The sequence below is a fragment of the Rhipicephalus sanguineus genome, chromosome 3 (genome assembly GCF_013339695.2).
Source record: "Rhipicephalus sanguineus isolate Rsan-2018 chromosome 3, BIME_Rsan_1.4, whole genome shotgun sequence".
NCBI classification, from domain to species: domain Eukaryota; kingdom Metazoa; phylum Arthropoda; class Arachnida; order Ixodida; family Ixodidae; genus Rhipicephalus; species Rhipicephalus sanguineus.
The window spans coordinates 201,877,577-201,897,870 of NC_051178.1; the positions used below are offsets into that span (position 1 = coordinate 201,877,577).

The 20,294-nt window shown below is 45.2% G+C and overlaps 1 protein-coding gene across 2 annotated transcripts in view; it reads right to left on the reverse strand.

Annotated features, from left to right (window-relative positions):
- Positions 1–4,055: 4,055 nt before the first annotated feature.
- Positions 4,056–20,294, reverse strand: part of LOC119388123 (hemicentin-2) — a 170,900-nt gene continuing 154,661 nt past the window's right edge. For both annotated transcript variants that reach the window (XM_037655771.2, XM_037655770.2), the window contains exons 12-13: positions 10,108–10,248; positions 4,056–5,537 (exon numbers count right to left, since the gene is read on the reverse strand). In XM_037655771.2, coding sequence (XP_037511699.1) covers positions 5,437–5,537; positions 10,108–10,248 — 242 coding nt within the window. In that variant the 3' untranslated portion in view covers positions 4,056–5,436. The remainder of the gene's footprint in view (positions 5,538–10,107; positions 10,249–20,294) is intronic.

A 20,294-nucleotide genomic window follows, 5' to 3' on the forward strand; every position in this document is an offset into this window, starting at 1 on the left:
GAGGCGGCTATGCAGTGCGCGCGCCGGCTCTTAGGACGCAACTGCAGCGTGGTAACAGTTGCGGGTGAGCAGCGCCCATATCCGTTCCTTGGAACAAGCAGGAAACTCGCCGGCCCGCGGCTCGGGCACGTGCGGCGCTGGCCCCAAACGCGGGGTGAGCAATATCGCTAATGGACGCTAATTAATCGCGCGACGTTAATTATTTTCGGGATTCGAACGTCTTGGGATATTGCGAAAGCGGCAGTCGGTCGAGAACAGAGGGAGGAGAACCATGGAATGGCTTTCCTCTCACTCTCTCCTCTTTCGGTTTCTCTAGCGTTATATTTTGTACGTTTTTTTAGGCTGGTATGTTTGGTTCACGATTGTTTTCTTTATCTCGCTATCTTTAGCGCGAGACTTCCACTGTCACGCCGCAGCTCTTCGAAAGGCGTTCAAATCTCCAGAAGGCGTCGTTAATTTAAATTGCGAGCGGCGGCCCCTTTCTTCCAACCACGTACCCTCTCCCCATTCCTCGTCCACCTCTCTCTCCCCTCCCTCTCTCACCTTCGTGCCACCTTTTTCCTCCTCTCTCTCTTTCTATCGCCGCCTCTCACCTTTCTCCAGACTGGCGATTGTAAGCCGGCCACAGCCGTGAGAGCGAAAAAAAAAAAATAACTGAACGCGAGCAGAGGAGAGACGGTACGCGTCTCTCCCCGCCTCTTGCGTTCCGACTTTCTTCCGCTCTCCACCGACCACTTTGTGGAATTCGTTTCAGAGGAACAAATTCTGCGGCCGCCCATTCGGAGGAAAAACAGTTTTGACTGTTCCTCCTGCGGCGGGCCATAAATATTTATTACGCGCGCCCGGTACCTCGCAAGTACTATGCCAAGTTAGCCAGCTTACCCCCCCCCCCTCCCTCACCCCTCTCCCTACGCGTCGCTTTCTTTCTCTATAATCTCTAGTATTAGGTACGCAACGCGAAGTGCCTTGTATCGCGGCCTTTTTCTTCGGCAATACGCAGCGGTCCCAACTAAGGCACTGTCACGAAAACTTTTGGCGCTGCTCAAAGGACGAACACATTTCTCTAACACGCCAAGTGTCTTATTCTCTTGCCCCCCGTCATGCATTATTTGGTAGGCCTATTGTCTGGCGCGCGCCAAGGCGGTCGAGATTGTCGGTTGTTTCGGGATGAGACTATTGATTGCGTTAACAATTAGCTAATTGCATAAAACGAGCGCTTAAAATGAAGTAAATTTTGGGTTTAACGTGTCAGAGAGAAGGTAATAGTTATGCAGCGCGCCGCACAGTGGGAAACTCGGGATTGGTTTTGGTTTCCGTGGATTTTTTTTATTGCGCCTATGTTTATATTATACGAGACTTCTACAATTTCGCCGTAATCGAAAATATGGCCACCGGGACAGAAAATTTAATCTCCATCTTCGTGCTTAGTAGAGCCACGTATTAGCTGCTAAACTAAGTGGTAGATAAATTAGACCGGTTCCCGTCTGTTCATTCTACACTTGTTTAACGAAGCTTCCAGTGTTTAACGAGACTTCCAGTGCATCTGTTTGAACGAATCTCCATTGAAGGGTACCATGACAAGAACTTGATAAATTTAAATTATTTCTTTAAAACGACATACCATTTCTTAAAACGAGCAGAAACACGTTATTTCTAAATTTTACTGTTTCCAGGGTCTCCTAAAAAAGCAACAATCAGGGTGTCGGAACGAAATGTTTTTCGTTTCGGTTTTAGTTTCGTTCCACCGCAAAAACTTCCGTTCCGTTTCTGTTCCGGAACGAAAAAAAATGTTCCGTAACGGTTCGAAACGGCTTTTTGTATGAGAAAATTTGAAGCTAAGGTAATCATTAAAAAAAAAAAAACATGACTTGTAATATAGTTACTTGCCCTCCTCTTAAGAGAGTGGTACAGGGGTAAAACACTTTGTTCCCAGGTTCTTCAGAGGAGCGGAACTAACTGTAACACGAATTCCTACCAACTAGCACAAACCGGTATACCATACAAAGTCATAGTATTTATTTTCTCAAAAGTCAATTACGATTTTCTTAGCAGGCTGAATGCTTAGTGTTAAGGGAGTGAGCACGATATCAGAGGCAGCACGTCGTTGAGTGTACTCTCTGATGTGCGATACCGGTGTTCTGATAAAAAAAAAATCGCCAGGCCTGCGCGGAACACGCAGCACAGTCACGGCGAAAGCTGGAAGGACGGCCTGTCTAGATACCGTTGTAGACTCTCTTGGGGCAATCAATGCAAGTACGCATGCAAGGTACCCACCGTGCTATAAATCGTCGTAATTTTTCTGAAGTAGCGAAGCACCCACTATGCCATTTTTCCTCATTCTTCGGAGAATCGTGGTACCCGCTACACATATGTAAGGCATTATGTGCACTTTGTGCTGTGGATGGATGATGACGATGAAGAATTATGGCTGAGCCCTTTGTAACGGGTCGGATGCATTCAACGACTGACTCCTTGAGCAATTGGCATTGCGTGACGCGAGTTTGTTGTTTTACTGTTTTGCCACGCTATGTTACAAATGTTAACACGATTCCTTGCCCGACATGACGCCTCTAAAGAGTATTTTTGTGAAGGAGTTACAAGCACCAGCGTGGCACTGTGGTCGAATACTCGATTGCCACGGAGAGGGCGGGGGTTAAAATCCCATCTGATCCTAGAAATTTGTTTCTCATTTCATCTTTTCTTATTTCACGTGATGGCGGTTATGGACAACTGCGACGGTGGACAATGCTGGCTCCAAAACCTGCTGTTGTGATGTCATAACAGCTTTCGCTGTAACAAATATCAGCGCTTACAATGCCCTCTCCCCGCTGGCCTGCGTGACAGGCACGCAAAAGTCCACTTGTGTTAATATAAGCATCTCTGGTGGCCACTGTTTTCGTTTTTCGCACAATTTCAACATATCTTTGCTTTGGAATTCCTGCCTGAGGTACGCGCTAATACTGTACCCTCAGATGTGCATAATTGTTCACTCTAACAAAAGAAACAGGGCGTGCAAACACGGACACAAGAAAGAAGTCAAGACACCACAAACGCCGGCGTTTGTGGTGTCTTGACTTCTTTCTTGTGTCCGTGTTTGCACGCCCTGTCTCTTTTGTTAGAATGAATACGTACCAACTAGCTCAGCTCTCTGTTATTTTATTTGCTCACGTTGCATGACTTGACTCGTTCCGGATTGCCGAGTTTTCTCGTGAGCCGAAAAACGATTTAAAAAATTTCGGTTTCACTCCGGAACGAAATAAAAGAAAAAACTTTGGTTACGTTTTCGTGCCGGTCAAAAATATCGTTTTTTTTTAGTTTTTCGTTTTTGGTTTTCGTTCCGTTCCGACGCACTGCTTTCCTAAGTGTTTTATTGTTTGTTTGTTTGTTTGTTTTGCTAATGTCAGGCCGTTTTCGCTAGTTACGTGTCAAACAGCACGATTGGCTGATGTGTTATCGTACGAACAATTGTAGAGCGAATCCGCCTTGTGAGTACGGGCCTAGAACTGCCTCGACGTGCGGTTGTTTGTCTGGCATGGTTTTAGGCCGTATGATTGCAGTTGCGAAGGTTTCTCATGTAAATTGACGCGTGAACAATAAACGAACATAAGCCTTCCACTGATGTGCCCTCTAAGACAAAAAAGAGCATATGTGGCTCCTTTCGGAGTATCCTGACTTGCCACGTATATGACTTCCTTTAAAGAGGCACATTAACTCTCTTGTGGGTCACACGACTCTACGAAGAGAGTATAATGATGTCCAAAGACAGTTGACGTGCCTCTTTAAAGACAGACACATACGTGACGAGTCAGAACTCTCCGAAAGAACTCAAAGGAGTTTTTTTCTTAGAGTGTACTTGCGTCCGCGTTTTTCTATGACGCCATTTATGGAGAGTAAGCATACAGCTTGCAATAAAACATCATCTTTGATCTATATTCTTTTCAATATTTTACCGTCGCAAACAAATAAGCAATGGCGCTTTTTGCTTTTACGTTACCTTGTGCAGTCTTTGTACGTTAAATCCATCTTGATGAAGCCGTGTGAACACGCGAAAGAAGTGAAAATGAATAAATAAACTGTTTTATTCAATCAAGGTTTGAAGTTTTCTTATATATTTGTTTGTACAGAGAATGAATGCAGTCACTGGTTCGCAGAGTACCGGGCCTCGAGAAGATAAACAACAACAAAATGTGCGAACCCACTTAACACGTGGCCCGTTTGATTATTTATTAGCTGAACTGTGCATTCGCATTACTTCATACAGCTCTATACAACACATATATGCTACAGCCCTCGTCAAGTCGGTATCTAGCAACTGCTTCTTGCCACGCATCCGTCACTCACATAGTGAAACATAGAACGAACGCGCCCCACAATTGACGCCGGTACAAACACTAACGTCAAAGAAGTACGTGCTATCTCACCTTGCCATTTTCAAAACAGGATGTAGCTAGCGTCACACACGTCACCCACTTTTCAATGGTTGTTACCAAACGCCTCTGACGAGAATTTAGAAGGCAGCAATTAATGATCGAAATTTCTTCAATACATAAAAAAAGAGTTCAAATAAACGCCAAGGTAATTAGGGTGCTGAAGTACTTTTCAAATGTATATCTGCTAGTGTTTCTTAACAAAGTCGGATATTTTATTTTATAAATGGTTAAAAGACATAAATACGGACATATCTGCTCATTTTGACACATTCTGGCGCTGGTGACATTAAATAACAAAGTGAGGGACGTCGGTGGGACATCCTGCTGTGCTCAGTGCTCACGCGAGTGTAAGATGTCCCGTGTGCGCAGGTGCTACAACAATGAGTACGTGAGCGAGTCTGTCAACCAAGGTGCGATGAATCCTCTGGAAGTGTATCTAGGCATAGTCGCTCGGTATTTGATGCACACAGTTTAGGCCACACAAATGCTCAATGTTAGAGAGTATCTTTGCGGTAATTTTTTTCTTTACATCTCGCCGCGGCAACAGACAAGAAATTAACAGTCTTACGTTGTGCGGACAAAAAATTCGAAACACGTTTCAAGTAGCAACTACTACTGCACAAAACTTAGTTTACGGTGGACGCGCTAAGTGGTGCTACTCAAGAAATTCCGAACACATGTACACACTCATCGATTGACAACTTGCTATATCTTGGAACACGCAGTTTGTCATTCGCGGCGAAATAAGTAAGGGTCGCTACCGTCGATTCGGGTAGTCTGCCATTTTGTGGAAGCCAACGATCATCGCTGCGAAAATCAATAGGTCCGCGCAGTTGTCACCTCCACGACCGGCGGTCTGCGATCGTTTTTCACGAGCGTACAAATAGACGCGTGTTGCAAGAGGATTGCATGGCGCCACCGCATCTTTGGCAAGAGCGACTTGATGCGTCATGTTTCCTGAGTTGTCACACAAGCAAAGGCGGCTAAGTGCCGGGTACGTGTCGACTCAGCCTAGGGACGACCATATCGTGAGAAGCCACAGATGCGCAGCCAAAATACCCGCACTGGCTGACAGCGTCGATCCTGCAGAGGTATGAGAACGTCCGCCTGTGAAAAACGGGACGAAAGGTAGAAAAAAAAATAATTTGAACTATTAAGCACAAACGAAGTTAATGAATAGAAAAACTTCAGTAGGTCATAAAGCGTAGCTCAAGAAACAGCGAACATATAATTTAGATGGATAAAGACAGTAGGACTAAAGAGATGAAGAACATAACTCAATTAGTAAATGGTGCGTATGGGACACCAGCTCCTTCCAGCGAACGGCTAGGCTAACTGAGAGTAAGGCTACAGCCGTTCCAATAGTGTAGCTCGACATACATAAGATACATGTATCATAACGGGAGAGTATGTAGGACTAAACTGGCGCTATACAGAAGACACCTGTCTAAATGAGAAAATAGTGCATTTCAGACACCGAAAATAATAATATTCCTGTGAACGGAGACTTGAAAAACGGCAAAAAAGATGCAAACGAAAGTAGTAAGCACGTGGCGACGCCACCCTAACGCTCGCGTCATATAGTTGCGCGTGATATGATACGTTCTTGTAGCACGTAGTCAGTGAAACCATACACGTTATCTGCTTGGCTATGCTATTCACAGTTCCTCTACGATTTCCTGTGCACTTTTAGTGACAAACTCGTGCTTGCTTAACAGATTACTTATAAACAAAAAGTACATTCTTTTCTATAGGAACTTCGAGATCAACTTGGAGAATTCTAATATAGTATTTCATGGCATAGAAACGAGGCTAACATAGTAAAATAATATTAAATTATAGCCACAATTTGATGTCGCCTCATCCATTTAGCCCCGAGAGCACGGCTACCTTGTTCGCGCACTAGAATCTGTACAGAATAAAAAGTTTCTAGAAGCGAGTGATATTTTGGGAAATTATTGAAGTGAACTTTTAGTACACAGAGAATGCTCATTCTATGTATATACTTTCAGCTGACCGTGTCGCGTTATGTGTCGCTTCATGTGTAATCTTTTTTTCGTGTCCCTGTGACGTGACTTTATGGGCAGTGTTATTTCTAACATATGTGTCCGTGTGATGGCCTTTTGTGCGATTGGACTGTATTTTAGCCCGTCTATTGTGTTGCTATGTGAATGGACTTCCTGCTATGCCAATTTTTTCTAGCTTGATTGAATTATACGAGGTGTGATTTTATTCGCTTTTTTATTGTTGTGGTTGTCACTCACTGTATCGTCTGTGAACAGGAGTAGCCGGCGCTATATAAAAGTGCCAACACCTCCTCAAGAACATACAATTAAAGGAATGCTGCTTCATCCATCATTTGTAATTAGAGCCATGAATCCAGCATAACAAAAATAAACAATTTATTTCTGTAGCTTTTTCAGCAGTGAAGTGCAATTGCTTTTTAACTCATTTTTATACATGTGGTCTCTACCCATAGTATAAGCCATTAAATCAGACATCTATCCACGCATGTTTGAGCTTCTGGCGTATTTTCGGAGACCTGCCAGCACTTAATTCATCTAAGTTGCCTGGTTCGATTTCGTATGCGAATGGTCTTTCAGAACACATCGTTTTCGTATTTGATACCAATACTCTTTCTGCTATCACATTGCAAAATGATTAGATCATGAACTCTAAGAAACTGCTCGGAATTGCTCCTGAGATCCCGTTCGCTTTCCCAATTTCCAAGTAGTTCGAAATGCGTGGGTGAAATGTAACAATTTCAAAGCCATACGGATGCACGTAACCTCATCGTTCATATTACGTTCATTGCATGCTTGTTCTCTCGCTTCACTGCGCTTTTGCAACGTGTCTGAGTGTATTTGAAACAGGATCTAGTTGGAGATGACGCAACCGAGGCATTTAACGGAATATATTTGCTCCGAGTATGGTAAAAGATATTGTATGAGCTCAACAAGTTTTTTAAATCAGTTCGAGAAAACCCAAGCGCTTTGAGTGACGTTCAGGTGGTTGCGCCCGTTCTACAAGTAACTGCTTTTGTCAAGAAACCATCAAATACAACCGACTTATGCAAAATTACCGCCACCATATACCGCGTGTGTTACGCTTATGCAGAGCACTACGTCGACATTCTGCGGGATATGGTTTGAGCTAATGCAGAGATCTAGAAGCCACGTGCGGCTGATGCCGGAAAAAATAGTAACGGAGGGATGCTGTCAGCGTTTTCTGACTTGCGCGCGACATGAAATACTCATGAGTCTTAGCAATGTCCCTAGACGAAATCTACGCCAAGAGGATCGATTTCGTCGCCGAAGTTATCCGTCTGTAACACGAGTTGCTCTCTCCAGCTCGTTGCAGCAGCTCGTTAAAATTGTGATCTCGAAGATGGGAACACGGACGCAACCGAGTACCAGATAGAGCGTACAATATGGGAGACATATTGTCGTCCCGGCAGTCTGACGCAAGCTGGTGTGCCGAGAATATTATGTTCTCCATCTGCCACTAAAATATCACTCTGTTTCCCTTACTGTCCATCGAACCCTTCCTCCCATGCACGGTAACAAATCGGAACTATCTCTAGCGAAACTCCCTGGCTACTTATGAAATCTTAATCGCTCTATCTAAAGTTGTCATATCAGTTCCAAATTTTCCTCGTGAATAGCCCCCTTTTTTTTTGATAGTTGAAGCAAGTCATTAGCACCGCCATTTCTGCGTCAAATATGCCTCCTAAGATTTCGAATGCAAATCTGTCAGTGTGTTGTCATCATAGTCAGTTGATTATCTTGATTGGAGTCTATGTCTGTGGTATGTAGTGAGATTCTTTATATTGCGCTGCCATATTGCGCAGTGTGCGCTTGTCGCAAATATGATTAATCGGTAATGGCTTTGTTGGCGTATGACTTACAAATGGGTTTCATTGGCACACTATCTACGCTTTGAACACCTGATGCTGTGTTCACAATTGATTCCGGCATAATATTAAGCTGCTACTGTTAAAGTATTACGAAACTTCACATACTTAGAATGATTACGCGATATTGTTGAAAAAAATAGGAAACGAGGACTATGTAATCAAAAACTTCATTTAAAAGACTACCACACGTTTTCCAACACTTTGAATGGGGCTCGCCTATATGGGTTTTCAACAGTACAGTTTTCTGCCGGTCGCGATTGGCTTCATTCCAGTAAATGTTACGTTGGAGCCGTTAATAAGGGTTCGCCTTTCGTATATCGCACTTACCTAGTAATTCACTATCCACACCCTAGCTGCAATGAACAATTTCACATTACTTTGTGCATACCTCTGTAGCCCAAGCTCACATAAATTTCCCATGTCTATGGAGCTTGTTCTTCTTACTGGGGCTTTGCATCGATCGGCCCGCACGCTTCGTTTTGCCGGCTCGCAATCCTTAAAACTCATTTTTGTGTGCCTGTAAAGCGTGCTTTGCTGTAATCTTTAAATTAGTGCGGCGAAGCACACTTAAAAGTGGATTGTCTTCAATTTTATTCTCTGTTCTGGTATACTCTGTATTATTTCTTCTGTTTGACTGCATATACATTTTGTTCTTTCGATTATTTATCACAAGGTTTCACCAACATGCGGTAATTAGCATCAGTTATTCATTCATATATTTGTCTCGCGCTTTTATGACTAGATGTGCAGTTGGCCACAGAGAGCATTTGCACAATATTCGCTACAGGAATTAACTCTGTGAACCTATCACAGAAGAAGAGGAATGCAATTTTAAACATCGTTAATGCACTCTAGGCACTTGTACTGAACTGCAGAGACGTATCCATATGAGTGAAAAATTTAGCCGTGGTTTTAACGTAAGCGTTGATGATGCATTGAACGACACTTCGCATAACAAACTAAAAGTAGAACCTTTTGCAGAACCATGAACTAAGGCTTAAAATAAGATGAACTACAAACACATATGAAAAAAATATATTAACTTAAAATAACAGAGGGCTGAACTAGTTGGTAAGTATTCATGTTAAACGGGTCACTGTGTTAACCAGAGATTATAGGAACATAAGAGATCGCTAACCGGAGGCTCACCATCTAATCTATCTTTACATTGTCGAGAGTGTAGGTGCACGCCAAAATTCGATGAATGCGAGATTTTGTACCAGCACAGGAATGAAGAATGGAAGAACGCGTTTAATGGCGAGGCCTGGCATATAGATAATAGTGGTAGCGCATGCGTGAGCCAACCATCAATTAGTCTGCATAAAGAAGAAATCAAGTGTCTGAATAGTTATCTCTCACGTAGACCACCACGCGTGCAGGATTGATAGGTTCGCCTATTGCTGGGGCATGCGTGGATAAGTTTTCGTGCCTTCTTTATTTTCCGCCGTTGTGCGCCTTTTCAGTTGTTAGTCGGCGTTTGTGGTGTCTTGACTTCTCTCTTGTGCCCGTGTTTGCACGCCCTGTCTCTTTAACATGAATATACCAACATCAAGACATAAAACATTCTCCTGAGTTCAGATGCGTGCTATGCGGCTCAGATTGCATGAGACACTCACATAAAAAAATGCTTGTGTTGTGTCAACCTGGCGGTGGCAGGGACAAAACGAGAACTAAAGGCAAAGTTTCAAACGAGACTTCGACGTGTACAATTTGTAATAATAATTCGATAACGCACATCGCGATATCACATGCCAGGTTTACCTTTTTGTCCTTTGGAAGACTCCTTGTTGTGAATGCCATCTTGAAAATGCTGCACAGCCCAACGACCCTGCGTTTTGTCATGGTTTTTTACTCCCGTGACGGTGTTGCTTGTGGGCGTCCGGTGTGGCCCGTCTGTACCACCTGTCGATAAAAAGACACTTCAGTAAAGTTCAGGGAGAATGGAAATTCACCTGTGCCATTTTTTTTTTTTGAAGAATGCATATTGTAGCACTGTGCTTACGTCTGCGATACCTCAGTGTTTCCTGGCGAATTGTAAGAGCAAACATAGCACGCCTGATTCTGCACTCTTAAATTTGAGGTTTCAGTGTGAGGGTAAAGCCGAACCTACAACCCATATGTTTGTATTCATCATAATCTATTATCGTAATTTTATATTAAAGCGTTTGCTCAGTAAGTGCTTAGCTTGATTTTCTTCCTGCATTTATTGGCTACACACCGACATCTTCAAGCAACTTTATGAAAGCTCAAACATGCGAGTAATTCGTATGGATGTACGAAATAAAAGTGAACAATTGAGCTGAAGCTTCAATAGTTCAGCAATGTATCAAGTGAGGTAACACAATATTGTATACGAGAAGAATCATTTACTATATAGGGGAAGAACAGATTTTTTTAGGGGTGTGCAAATATCAAATTTTTCGAATACGAATCGAATACGAATATCCACCTTCGAATATCGAATCGAATATCGAATATCAAAGGAAAAATGCCTCCACAGTAACGATATTTTATTTAACATGTAGCTATTTGAAAAAAAAAAAAAACATTAACAGCCTGACTGGCAACACAACATACACTGCTATCTCCAGAACACAATGTCCAGGCTAGCACAATGCACACCACAACACAACCAAATATCACGGCACAATGAAAGTAATGACTACATGTTATCATGAAGAAATATGAGTGGCTCCACATGATCAGGCAGCAGGCGCTCTCTTGTAACAGAGAACACCCCCCCCCCCCCTGCCACTGAAAAGGCACGCTCGCTTGGAACAGAAGTGGCTGGTATAGGGAGTTACATGGGGCAAAGCTTTGCCAGACTGGGGTATCTGAAGGTGCCTACAGTCCGCCACCAGTCACGTGGGTCACTGTCTTTCTTCAGAAGTGGTCCCGCATAGTGTACGAGTGGTAGTGCGGCACGTTACGGCCGCATAATATTGAAAATGTACGGTTACATGATCGCCAACAGCGCTGCACGTCGGAGATGCACCAGCAGTAAATCATACGTATTGGGGCGCTCGTCGCAGACAGATATCGTGCCTACGTGTACTTACGATGTTTATCGCTCCTCTCGGTAACGTTTTTAGCAATACGAACGCAGCAGAAATGTGGAAGACGAGTTTTTTTATGCATGACAATCGAATCGCGTATTCGAATTTTTGGAATATTCAAAATTATGAATATTCGAAACTTTTCGAATATGCGATTTTCGAATCGAATACGAATATTTCGAATTTAATATTCGACGAATACTCGAAACTTTCGAATATTCGCACACCCCTAATTTTTTTACCAATTGAAAAGGCAATGATAGCTGGCAACTTCAATATCGGATATCGCTACACATGGGTTACAAAACGTGCTCGAAATAAAACGACCTCATGAGTTCGTATATTGCTAAAATTAGCGATTTACTTCTTTCATATGAAACAACTACCGAAGACAAAAACTCCATCCGATAATCATCACTACGAAACCCTGCAAAAGCATGGTTCAGCAATACTTTAAAAAGAAATTTAAGCCAATTTAATTTCATATTTTAGTTACAGCCACCAAGCTTCTTGAGACACCTAAATTTTTCAAAGGTAGATTTGAAAATATACGGCCATTGAAATGCGTATTAGAGCAATAAATTCATAAGTGTGCTTTGCTGTAAGCTATATACAACTGCGGCTAAGCACGCTTTAAGGTGGTAGGATTACATTTGATTTCCTCCAGTGTTCTGGTGTTCTCTATTTTGTTCTTTAGGAGAATACGTTTCGGCACATCTCGTCTAGACGTGTAAACAGATTTTCTCGACACACGTCCTTCACAGCCATTATCTCAGACAGTGAAGAAATTGGCCACGTTACCTGCACCCGACCACCAATTTATACTTTCCAACGCCATAAAACTAACTCGCCGGAAAACATCTGCATCTCAAGGTGCTCACAACCAAGCGCTCCCAGCAACTAGTCTGCGCAAGAGAAAATACTCTTAATGGTGAAAGTGCGAGTAAAAAACGGGCAAAGGGCCCAAGGAAACTATTCGCTTTAAACGGGTTAACAGACTAATACCCAGGTCACACTGGCAAATTTACTGTCATTTTGAGCGAGTGCACTTATGCCCCCAGAATGGCACTTTGGCGGCGCGTTGCTACACGAGAAAGCGAAGAGTACTTTGGAAATGATTGCAACGGCTATTGGCACTTAAGCAGCACAACATATATTTGTTATTTCAGGCAATGTTTCTTAAGTAATAATGTGTCACAACTATAAGCAGCCATTAAAATAAACTTTACGTACAAACACGGCGGCTGCGGCCATTGCACGGCGCGTGTTGGGCATGCGCCTGGCGGTCATGGCTGTAAACTGCCTGAGAGCGAGAATAGCAGAATAGTTTTCTATGGTAAAGTATGTTTTAATGTATAAGAATGTTGCTAATAACGAAAACGACAGCTTAGAAATGCTATGAACTCGGCTTCGGATAATACCTTATTTATTCCCGAGCCACTGCTACCGAGGCTAGACACTCCGTCGCAGCCTTGGTGAACGCACTCGCCGGCAAGTGCACTTTGCAGTGAGTGTCCCTAAGCGTTCCCGTGTGACAGCCTCTGAATGACACTAGCGGTGAAGTGCACTCCCTCAAAGTGCACTTAAGTTGCCCCGTGTGACAGGGGTATAAAGAGATCATTACGGTTAATAAAGGAACGATGCTTTTGACAGAATATTTGGTTTTTACAGTGTTGGTATTCCTACATCTTTTGTTTCTTCATTCCGTAATCTCGTGGAAACTTAAGCCAGTTACCGACACTCTTCTAGAGGTAGCAGAGATGATCTTTCGTGTACGCCCGCTCGTTTTACATGTGCTGTACCATTTTCGCCATGGCTCGCGATGACGTAGCTCCTGTGAAAGGATAATCTGTGAGGGACCTCGATAAAAATCGTTTCTACACTAAAACAGAATTATATAACAGTTGCGGCCTGCAGCCTGGTAGCAGTGAAGATGCCAAAGGGAGGTTATACAGCCAAAATAACTACACCAACAAAACTCTGTTCGAGGCAGCAGCCACGTCACTGGGATGGGACGTCCTTAATAGTGCAACGAATCTCGTTGCAACGGACTAAGTGACAAGATGAGGCACCGATATACAAAACGACGAGCAGCGATTTTACACGCTGACCAATGCACACGTCTCGTTCATTTCTCTTTCCTTCTCGTGCCCTCTCCCTGTTCCGTAAGACTGACCCTCCTTTCCCTAAATCTTCTGTCATCGTTTTCTCTCGCCGCTCTTTTCAAATGAGCCCTCGTCACGGTCACATTCATTCCGGAAGAATACTCGGTGAGGGGTTTCGCCACGCAGGATGCTTGAAGAGTACCAGGCACACGAGGCTGTTTCCTCTCCCTCTCCCCTGCCCCACCCCCAGAATTCCCTGCGGGGTGAAAGAGGCTGGCCGAGCGTCCGCCACGATTCAGTCGAGACACTCATGAGCCTTCAATGCCACTTGCCACCGACAAAAAGCCGGGGAATCAAAAAGTCCCCCCGGATCGCCTTCCACTGACGTCACTTCGGATAGCGGCACTGGCTAGGAGACGCTTCACACGCGAGGCGTCGAATAGGGGACTGTAACGAAAAGGAGGTTTGGGGATGGGTGGGGATGTGTCGGAGGGGGAAGTGTGAGAGGGAGTGGCGCGTGTACGCTCGTGGAAGCGGCTGTTTATGCTCGCTTTTATTTACGTCTCTCCTCGAGATCCGCAGGCGTTTCGAGCCTCGGGGATGCGCCGTGAAGGAAGCGAGCCGGCTTTCGCGCAATCAATGCGCTTCTCTGGACTGGCGCCACCGGGGAGGAGGGCGAGCGCCTGGAACCACAAAAGGGGTCTCGCGCCAGTCCAATGCAGGCTCACGAGTAGCAACGGATATAGAGAGAGACGGACCTCCGAGTAACGGCAAGAAAGATAGAAGGGGCGAGGAGGGAGCCTCGACTCCTGCGCTCCAAGAGGAACGAGCCTTCTTAGGTTGCAGGCCAAACGAAGAGCGGCGCGAAACAGGACACTACGAATGCCGTGGAAGATACCACGCCCCGCTGCTAGAAAGGCGCCGGTGGGTCAGACATACAGAAGCGGGAAACACAAGAAGCAGCAGCCGAGTTGGACGCGACGTGAGAGCGTGGGGAGAGAAAAGGCGGCAAAGCATCGCCGACCCGGGGTTGTTTCAATGGAGGTCCTCTTTCTGACACCACGGGTGTCGACCACGATACTGGGTCGACGCAATAGAGAGGGGAGCCGAAGGAACTTTTTCTCTCTAGGCCGTCGGTTTGTTAGCGCGCTTTTGTCTTTTACGTTATACCTGCTTGTGTCAGCCTCGCGAACCATCTTTCCCGCTTTATCGTGCGGCTTTCTTTTTCTCGTTTTTTTTTTCTTATCGCGGCTTTCATGGCTGGATCAGCTGGCCTTCGTGACTGTTTATTTGTTATTTTTCATTTATACACCGTCCTTCTCTCCAGCGTGTCGATGTGCTTCTATCGGTTGTCGCATATAAGGCGAAGCGGAGATTGATTTTTCAGGCACTCTTTGAGCTGCACTAAGGGCGTTGACGACGACGACGACAGCTGGTGCGCTGCAAGTTGAATGCGCATTGAAGCATCGTGAAGGCGTGTAAGGCGTGCTATATATCCAAATAATCGTCAACTTATACAGGCGGATGGGAATATATTCCTTAGTTCAGCAAACCGTGAAAACATCGCCATACGAATATGTCCTATACTGGAAACTTTGATTTCTGATTTTCTATGTGAGAACTTATGCTGTACGCACGTTCCTCTATTACGAAACTTGTTTGCGTCCAATTTACGTAACGCTATTGGAAAGCCAAGCCAGATAAGGCAATGTTCAATCTAATATATAAATGTTGCTTTTACCACTCTACCGGTTATATTCGTTGCAAACATTAATCTCTTCTAAGACTCCTTGTTTATTACTATCCACAATCTATTTAAAATTTCGCTTCTGTGCCGACAGCATTCCATTACATATCTAGCAACGCTGTGAGCCCCATTTCAACAAAGCAGCACACCTTACGTATTTAGGCCTTCAGATGTGTTTTTTTTTTCTTAAATTTTTTGTCAGAACGCTAAGATACGAATAAGTCAGTCCATGTTCACGTAGTGCGGTGTTCTTTTTAACCATGAATATTTGGGTTCACGTGTAGGGTGCATGCAGTACCCCATTCAATTTTTAAATTTATATTTTCGTAACGAAATAAACTCAAGAAAAAAGACAAAACAAAATACTAGCGTCTCCATATCACGCGATCTGCATAGTTCGAATTACAACTAGTATCGCTAATTCAAGTGAAAAAAAAAATTCGGCAGATCCCACGCGTTGTGGGAATCGTTTTCATCCGAAGCAGTCAGCGAGTATTTATATGCTGTATTTTATGGCTTTGAGCCAAGCATTACGAGGTGGATCGACGTGTTTTTGTAAGTGTAGTAGCTGTGTGCACATTGTGGGCTTACCAGGCCCGTCGACAACACTGGCGTTTATAGGGTAACTTATGGTCCGATGTAGCGTCAGCCCTCACGTTAGAGTACATACGTCAGTATTATCAAAACTAAGTGCACTTTATGGTGCAATCATCAGTGACGGTAAGTCTCTTCTTCACTGTTATACATATATATTGATTGTTGTCGTGCTGGGGTTCATTGCCGATGATCCCACAGTGACTTGGAAGCCATTGAAAAGTTATTTCATGGCCTTTATCAATTAAATGGTGCGTCTCTTCTGCAATCTGAAATACCAGTTGCTCGTGCGGGCCGCGGCGTAAAGGTGACAGAAGTGATTGCAGTGCCGCCTTTGAGTCACTGAAGATCGTCCATTTTTGTGCCCGTTCATCAGTAATGAAATGTAATGCGGCAAGAAGCGCTGCGAGCTCTGCTGCTGTCGATGTCGTAAGGTGAAACCTATGAAAGCCTACCTTTCTCCATCAAGTCGATTTGACCATAAAAGACTACAAAGCATCCTGTCATCAACTCCCCACCCGTGCGTTATCATCGGGGACTTCAATGCTCATCATACACTCTGGGGAAGTAGGAAGATCAATGCTAAAGGCCGAAATTTGGTGTCCTTCGCCTCCGACAATGAACTTTTCTTGTTAAATGACGGCACTCCAACGTTTCTCCGTGGTTCAACGTATAGCAGCTGTCTTGACTTGGCGTTTGTCTCACGAAGCCTCGTCAGGCATGCTGGGTGGTTCCCGGACATAGAAACGCACGGGAGTGACCACATTCCCACATATGTCAATATTGAAGGTTTATCCCCTTCCAAGATACGCGATAGCGTTCAAAGAGTGGATTGGACAAAATTTCAATCTCGTATGGAGGAGCAGTGTCAAACGAATAGGTCACTTGACTTAGAGGAGACAATCAAGAGCACGATACACGACACTACGCGTACTCTCACGTGCTCTTCGAAATTAACGGAATTCGACATAGAGTTGGAGCGACTTCGAGCAATTCGCCGACGTGCTGAACGAAGACACCGACGCACGGGGGCAGTAGAAGACTTGCGGACCGCTCGACGTCTACAGAAGAAGATCCAGCGCCGGATAGATAAGCTTGAATCGCAACGTTGGACTGCTTTCTGTGAGTCGCTTGACCCTCGTAAACCTCTATCGCACTTGTGGAGGACGGTACGAGGTCTGCGCACAAAACCTATTCAGCGGTCCCCATTCAAGGCTCTAGCCCTCTCCCAAAAAAGACCAGATATAGACGTGGCCGAAGAATTCTGTGCCAGATTATCTGGCCAAATAACAGCAGCGACCAGCTTACTACTATCAAGCAGTTGTCCGCTACCACGTGATCCCCGCATGGATTTGCCATTTTCCATCCACGAACTCAAGGCAGCACTAGCTTTGTGTGTACACACGTCGGCACCAGGGCCCGACGGAATTTCTTACAGAGCCCTGCGTCATCTGGGTGAGAACGCGAGAATGTTTCTCCTAGATCTGTACAACGAGTCTTGGAGAGATGGCTCGCTCCCGACAAGCTGGAAGACCAGTCGCCTAGTTCCACTATTGAAGCCTGGCAAGTCACCGTTGGAGCTCTCATCCTACCGCCCGATTGCATTGGCCAGTTGCGTAGGCAAAGTTATGGAGAGGATGATCCTCGGACGCCTGGAGTGGTACTTGGAGGCCGGCAATAACGTCTACCCAGATGCAATGGCAGGATTTCGACGTGGTCGATCATCGATTGATAACGTCGTTGACCTGGTCACCTTCGTTCAACACGAGAAACGCCGTAAGCGTCTCTGCGCTTCCTTGTTCCTCGACGTCAAAGGGGCGTACGACAACGTTACACATCAAGCCATCCTCACCGCTCTCGAAGAGGTAGGAGTGGGTGGTCGGATGTATCGTTGGATACGTAGTTATATCTCGATGCGATCCTTTTTTGTGAGCACCGAAGACGGCCAAACCTCCCCACATTACAGCTACCGTGGCGTCCCCCAGGGCGGCGTACTCAGTCCTGTGTTGTTCAATCTTACGCTGATTGCCCTCCTTGAGCACCTGCCAAGCACAGTTAGGCTATCAATGTACGCGGATGATATCTGCATTTGGACGTCCGCCGTAACACGCCTGCAGTTGCGAGCGAGAATTCAAAGAGCTGCCGCTCAAACTGCCCGTTATCTCCGTAATCGAGGCCTGGAGATTTCTTCCGAGAAATGCGCCCTCGTGGCTTTTACGCGAAAACCTATGAATAATTACGGCGTAATCATCAATGGCCAAACTATACCGTATATTCGGTCATACAAGTTTCTGGGTGTCATAATCGACAGGGATCTCTCATGGAGCCATCATGTATTGTACATAAAAAAGCGGTTGATCGGCATCTGTCACCTATTGAAGTTCTTCGCAGGAAAGACTTGGGGAATGTCACCAAGTGCTATGCTACAGCTGTACAGGGTACTTTTCCTCGGCTTCCTGCGCTACAGCTTGCCCGCGTTAACCAACGCAAGCAAAACAAGCCTACGAATATTACAAAGTGTTCAGGCCCAAGCGCTCCGAATTTGCCTAGGCTTGCCTGTTAGCGCATCGACGGTGGCTTCTATAGCGATCGCCAGAGACCACCTCATCAAGACGCACATTGACGTTGAAACACTCAGGACACATATAAGACATCTTGCTCGGACTCCCCGCCACCACCTAGCTTCTTTACCAGCAGACAGACCATGCACCTCTTTTTGCCGAACGGTCGCCGCGTATCGCGAGTCATTACCAACATGCTTCACGCCCGCCGCGAGACCTTCGATTCCTCCATGGTGCCTGACTCAGCCTAACACCAGCCTGGTGATACCTGGCATCCGTAAAAAGGCAGATATGTCGGCACCAGCTCTTAAACAGCTCGCTTTGCTCCTGCTATATGAGAAGTACCGAGGCTCACTGCATGTATACACCGACGGCTCCGTTATGCCGAACAGCTCAACCGCAGCTGTCGTGATACCTATGAAAGCCACAACAATCAAATTTAAGACCTCTCACCTTACGACATCGACAGCAGCAGAGCTCGCAGCGCTTCTTGCCGCATTACATTTCATTACTGATGAACGGGCACAAAAATGGACGATCTTCAGTGACTCAAAGGCGGCACTGCAATCACTTCTGTCACCTTTACGCCGCGGCCCGCACGAGCAACTGGTATTTCAGATTGCAGAAGAGACGCACCATTTAATTGATAAAGGCCATGAAATAACTTTTCAATGGCTTCCAAGTCACTGTGGGATCATCGGCAATGAACGGGCCGATCAAGCTGCCCGTTCAGCCCATACAGAACACAGTCAAATAATAATACCGTTCTCTAGAACTGACGCTGCTTGGAAGCTCCGCGTGCTTGCTCGTCAATGCACCACGTCGCAATGGAACGAGCCGCACTTCAAGCATGCGCGACTATATTCCCTGGACCCAACTCTCAGCCTTCAAATTCCTCCAGGCCTTCGCCGACGTGACGCTACCCTCCTGTGCAGGTTATGGTTGGGTGTCGCATTTACGCGCGCGTACGCGTGCCGCATAGGAATGGACGACACCGCATCATGTGACCACTGCGGCAGTGATGAAACAATTCGACATATTCTGTGTGACTGCCCACAGTACTGTTCACAGAGACAGTCACTTTGCAACGCGCTCGATAAGTTAGACGACCTCACTCTGTCGGAAGAAAGAATCCTGCGCCATCGACCGGACCAAACGTCACAGAAAAAGGCTGTGCAAGCGCTACTGCGCTTTCTGCGTTCAACTGGTCTCTCAGAACGGCTCTGACTGGAACGTCTTGCGTTGTGTGCATGTGTGCGTTTTTTTTTTTTTTTCGTTTTCATTTTATCTCACTCTCTCTCTGTCCTCTTTCCGACCCCTATATCCCCAACCCTGTGCAGGGTAGCAAACCGGTCGCTCGCGCCAGGTTAACCTCCCTGCGTTTCCTTTTCATCTATTTTCTCTCTCTATTTTTATGGTGCAATCATGTGAATATCATATGTAACCTTTGTTAATGCATTCCTCCGGGGTCGAGCAATGCTTCAATACAGCTTGCTTAATCATAGTAATACATACGTAATGTTTATTAGACTGCTATAAAAGCGGAGCCAACACTGAAACCACGCACGTCAATCTCATATGACGCCTGTATCGTAAGAGTACATATGTAGTGTTTATTGCTTTCTTGTAAAATTAGATAGCCAGCACCACAACCATAATTGACGTTGCACCGACATTACGCCTGCATAGGTTGTTTTTCCAAACCAGTTTATAGACATGGCGTAGCTCTGTGGTAGAATACCTGATTGCCACGCAGAACGCTTGGTTTCGATTACTGCTGGGATCCTAATGTTTATTTTTTTCTATTCGTCGGGACAACGCTGCCGATGTCGGTTTTTCTTGACGCTCTCGCATTTAAATCACCAAAGTCTGCTCTCGCCGTTCC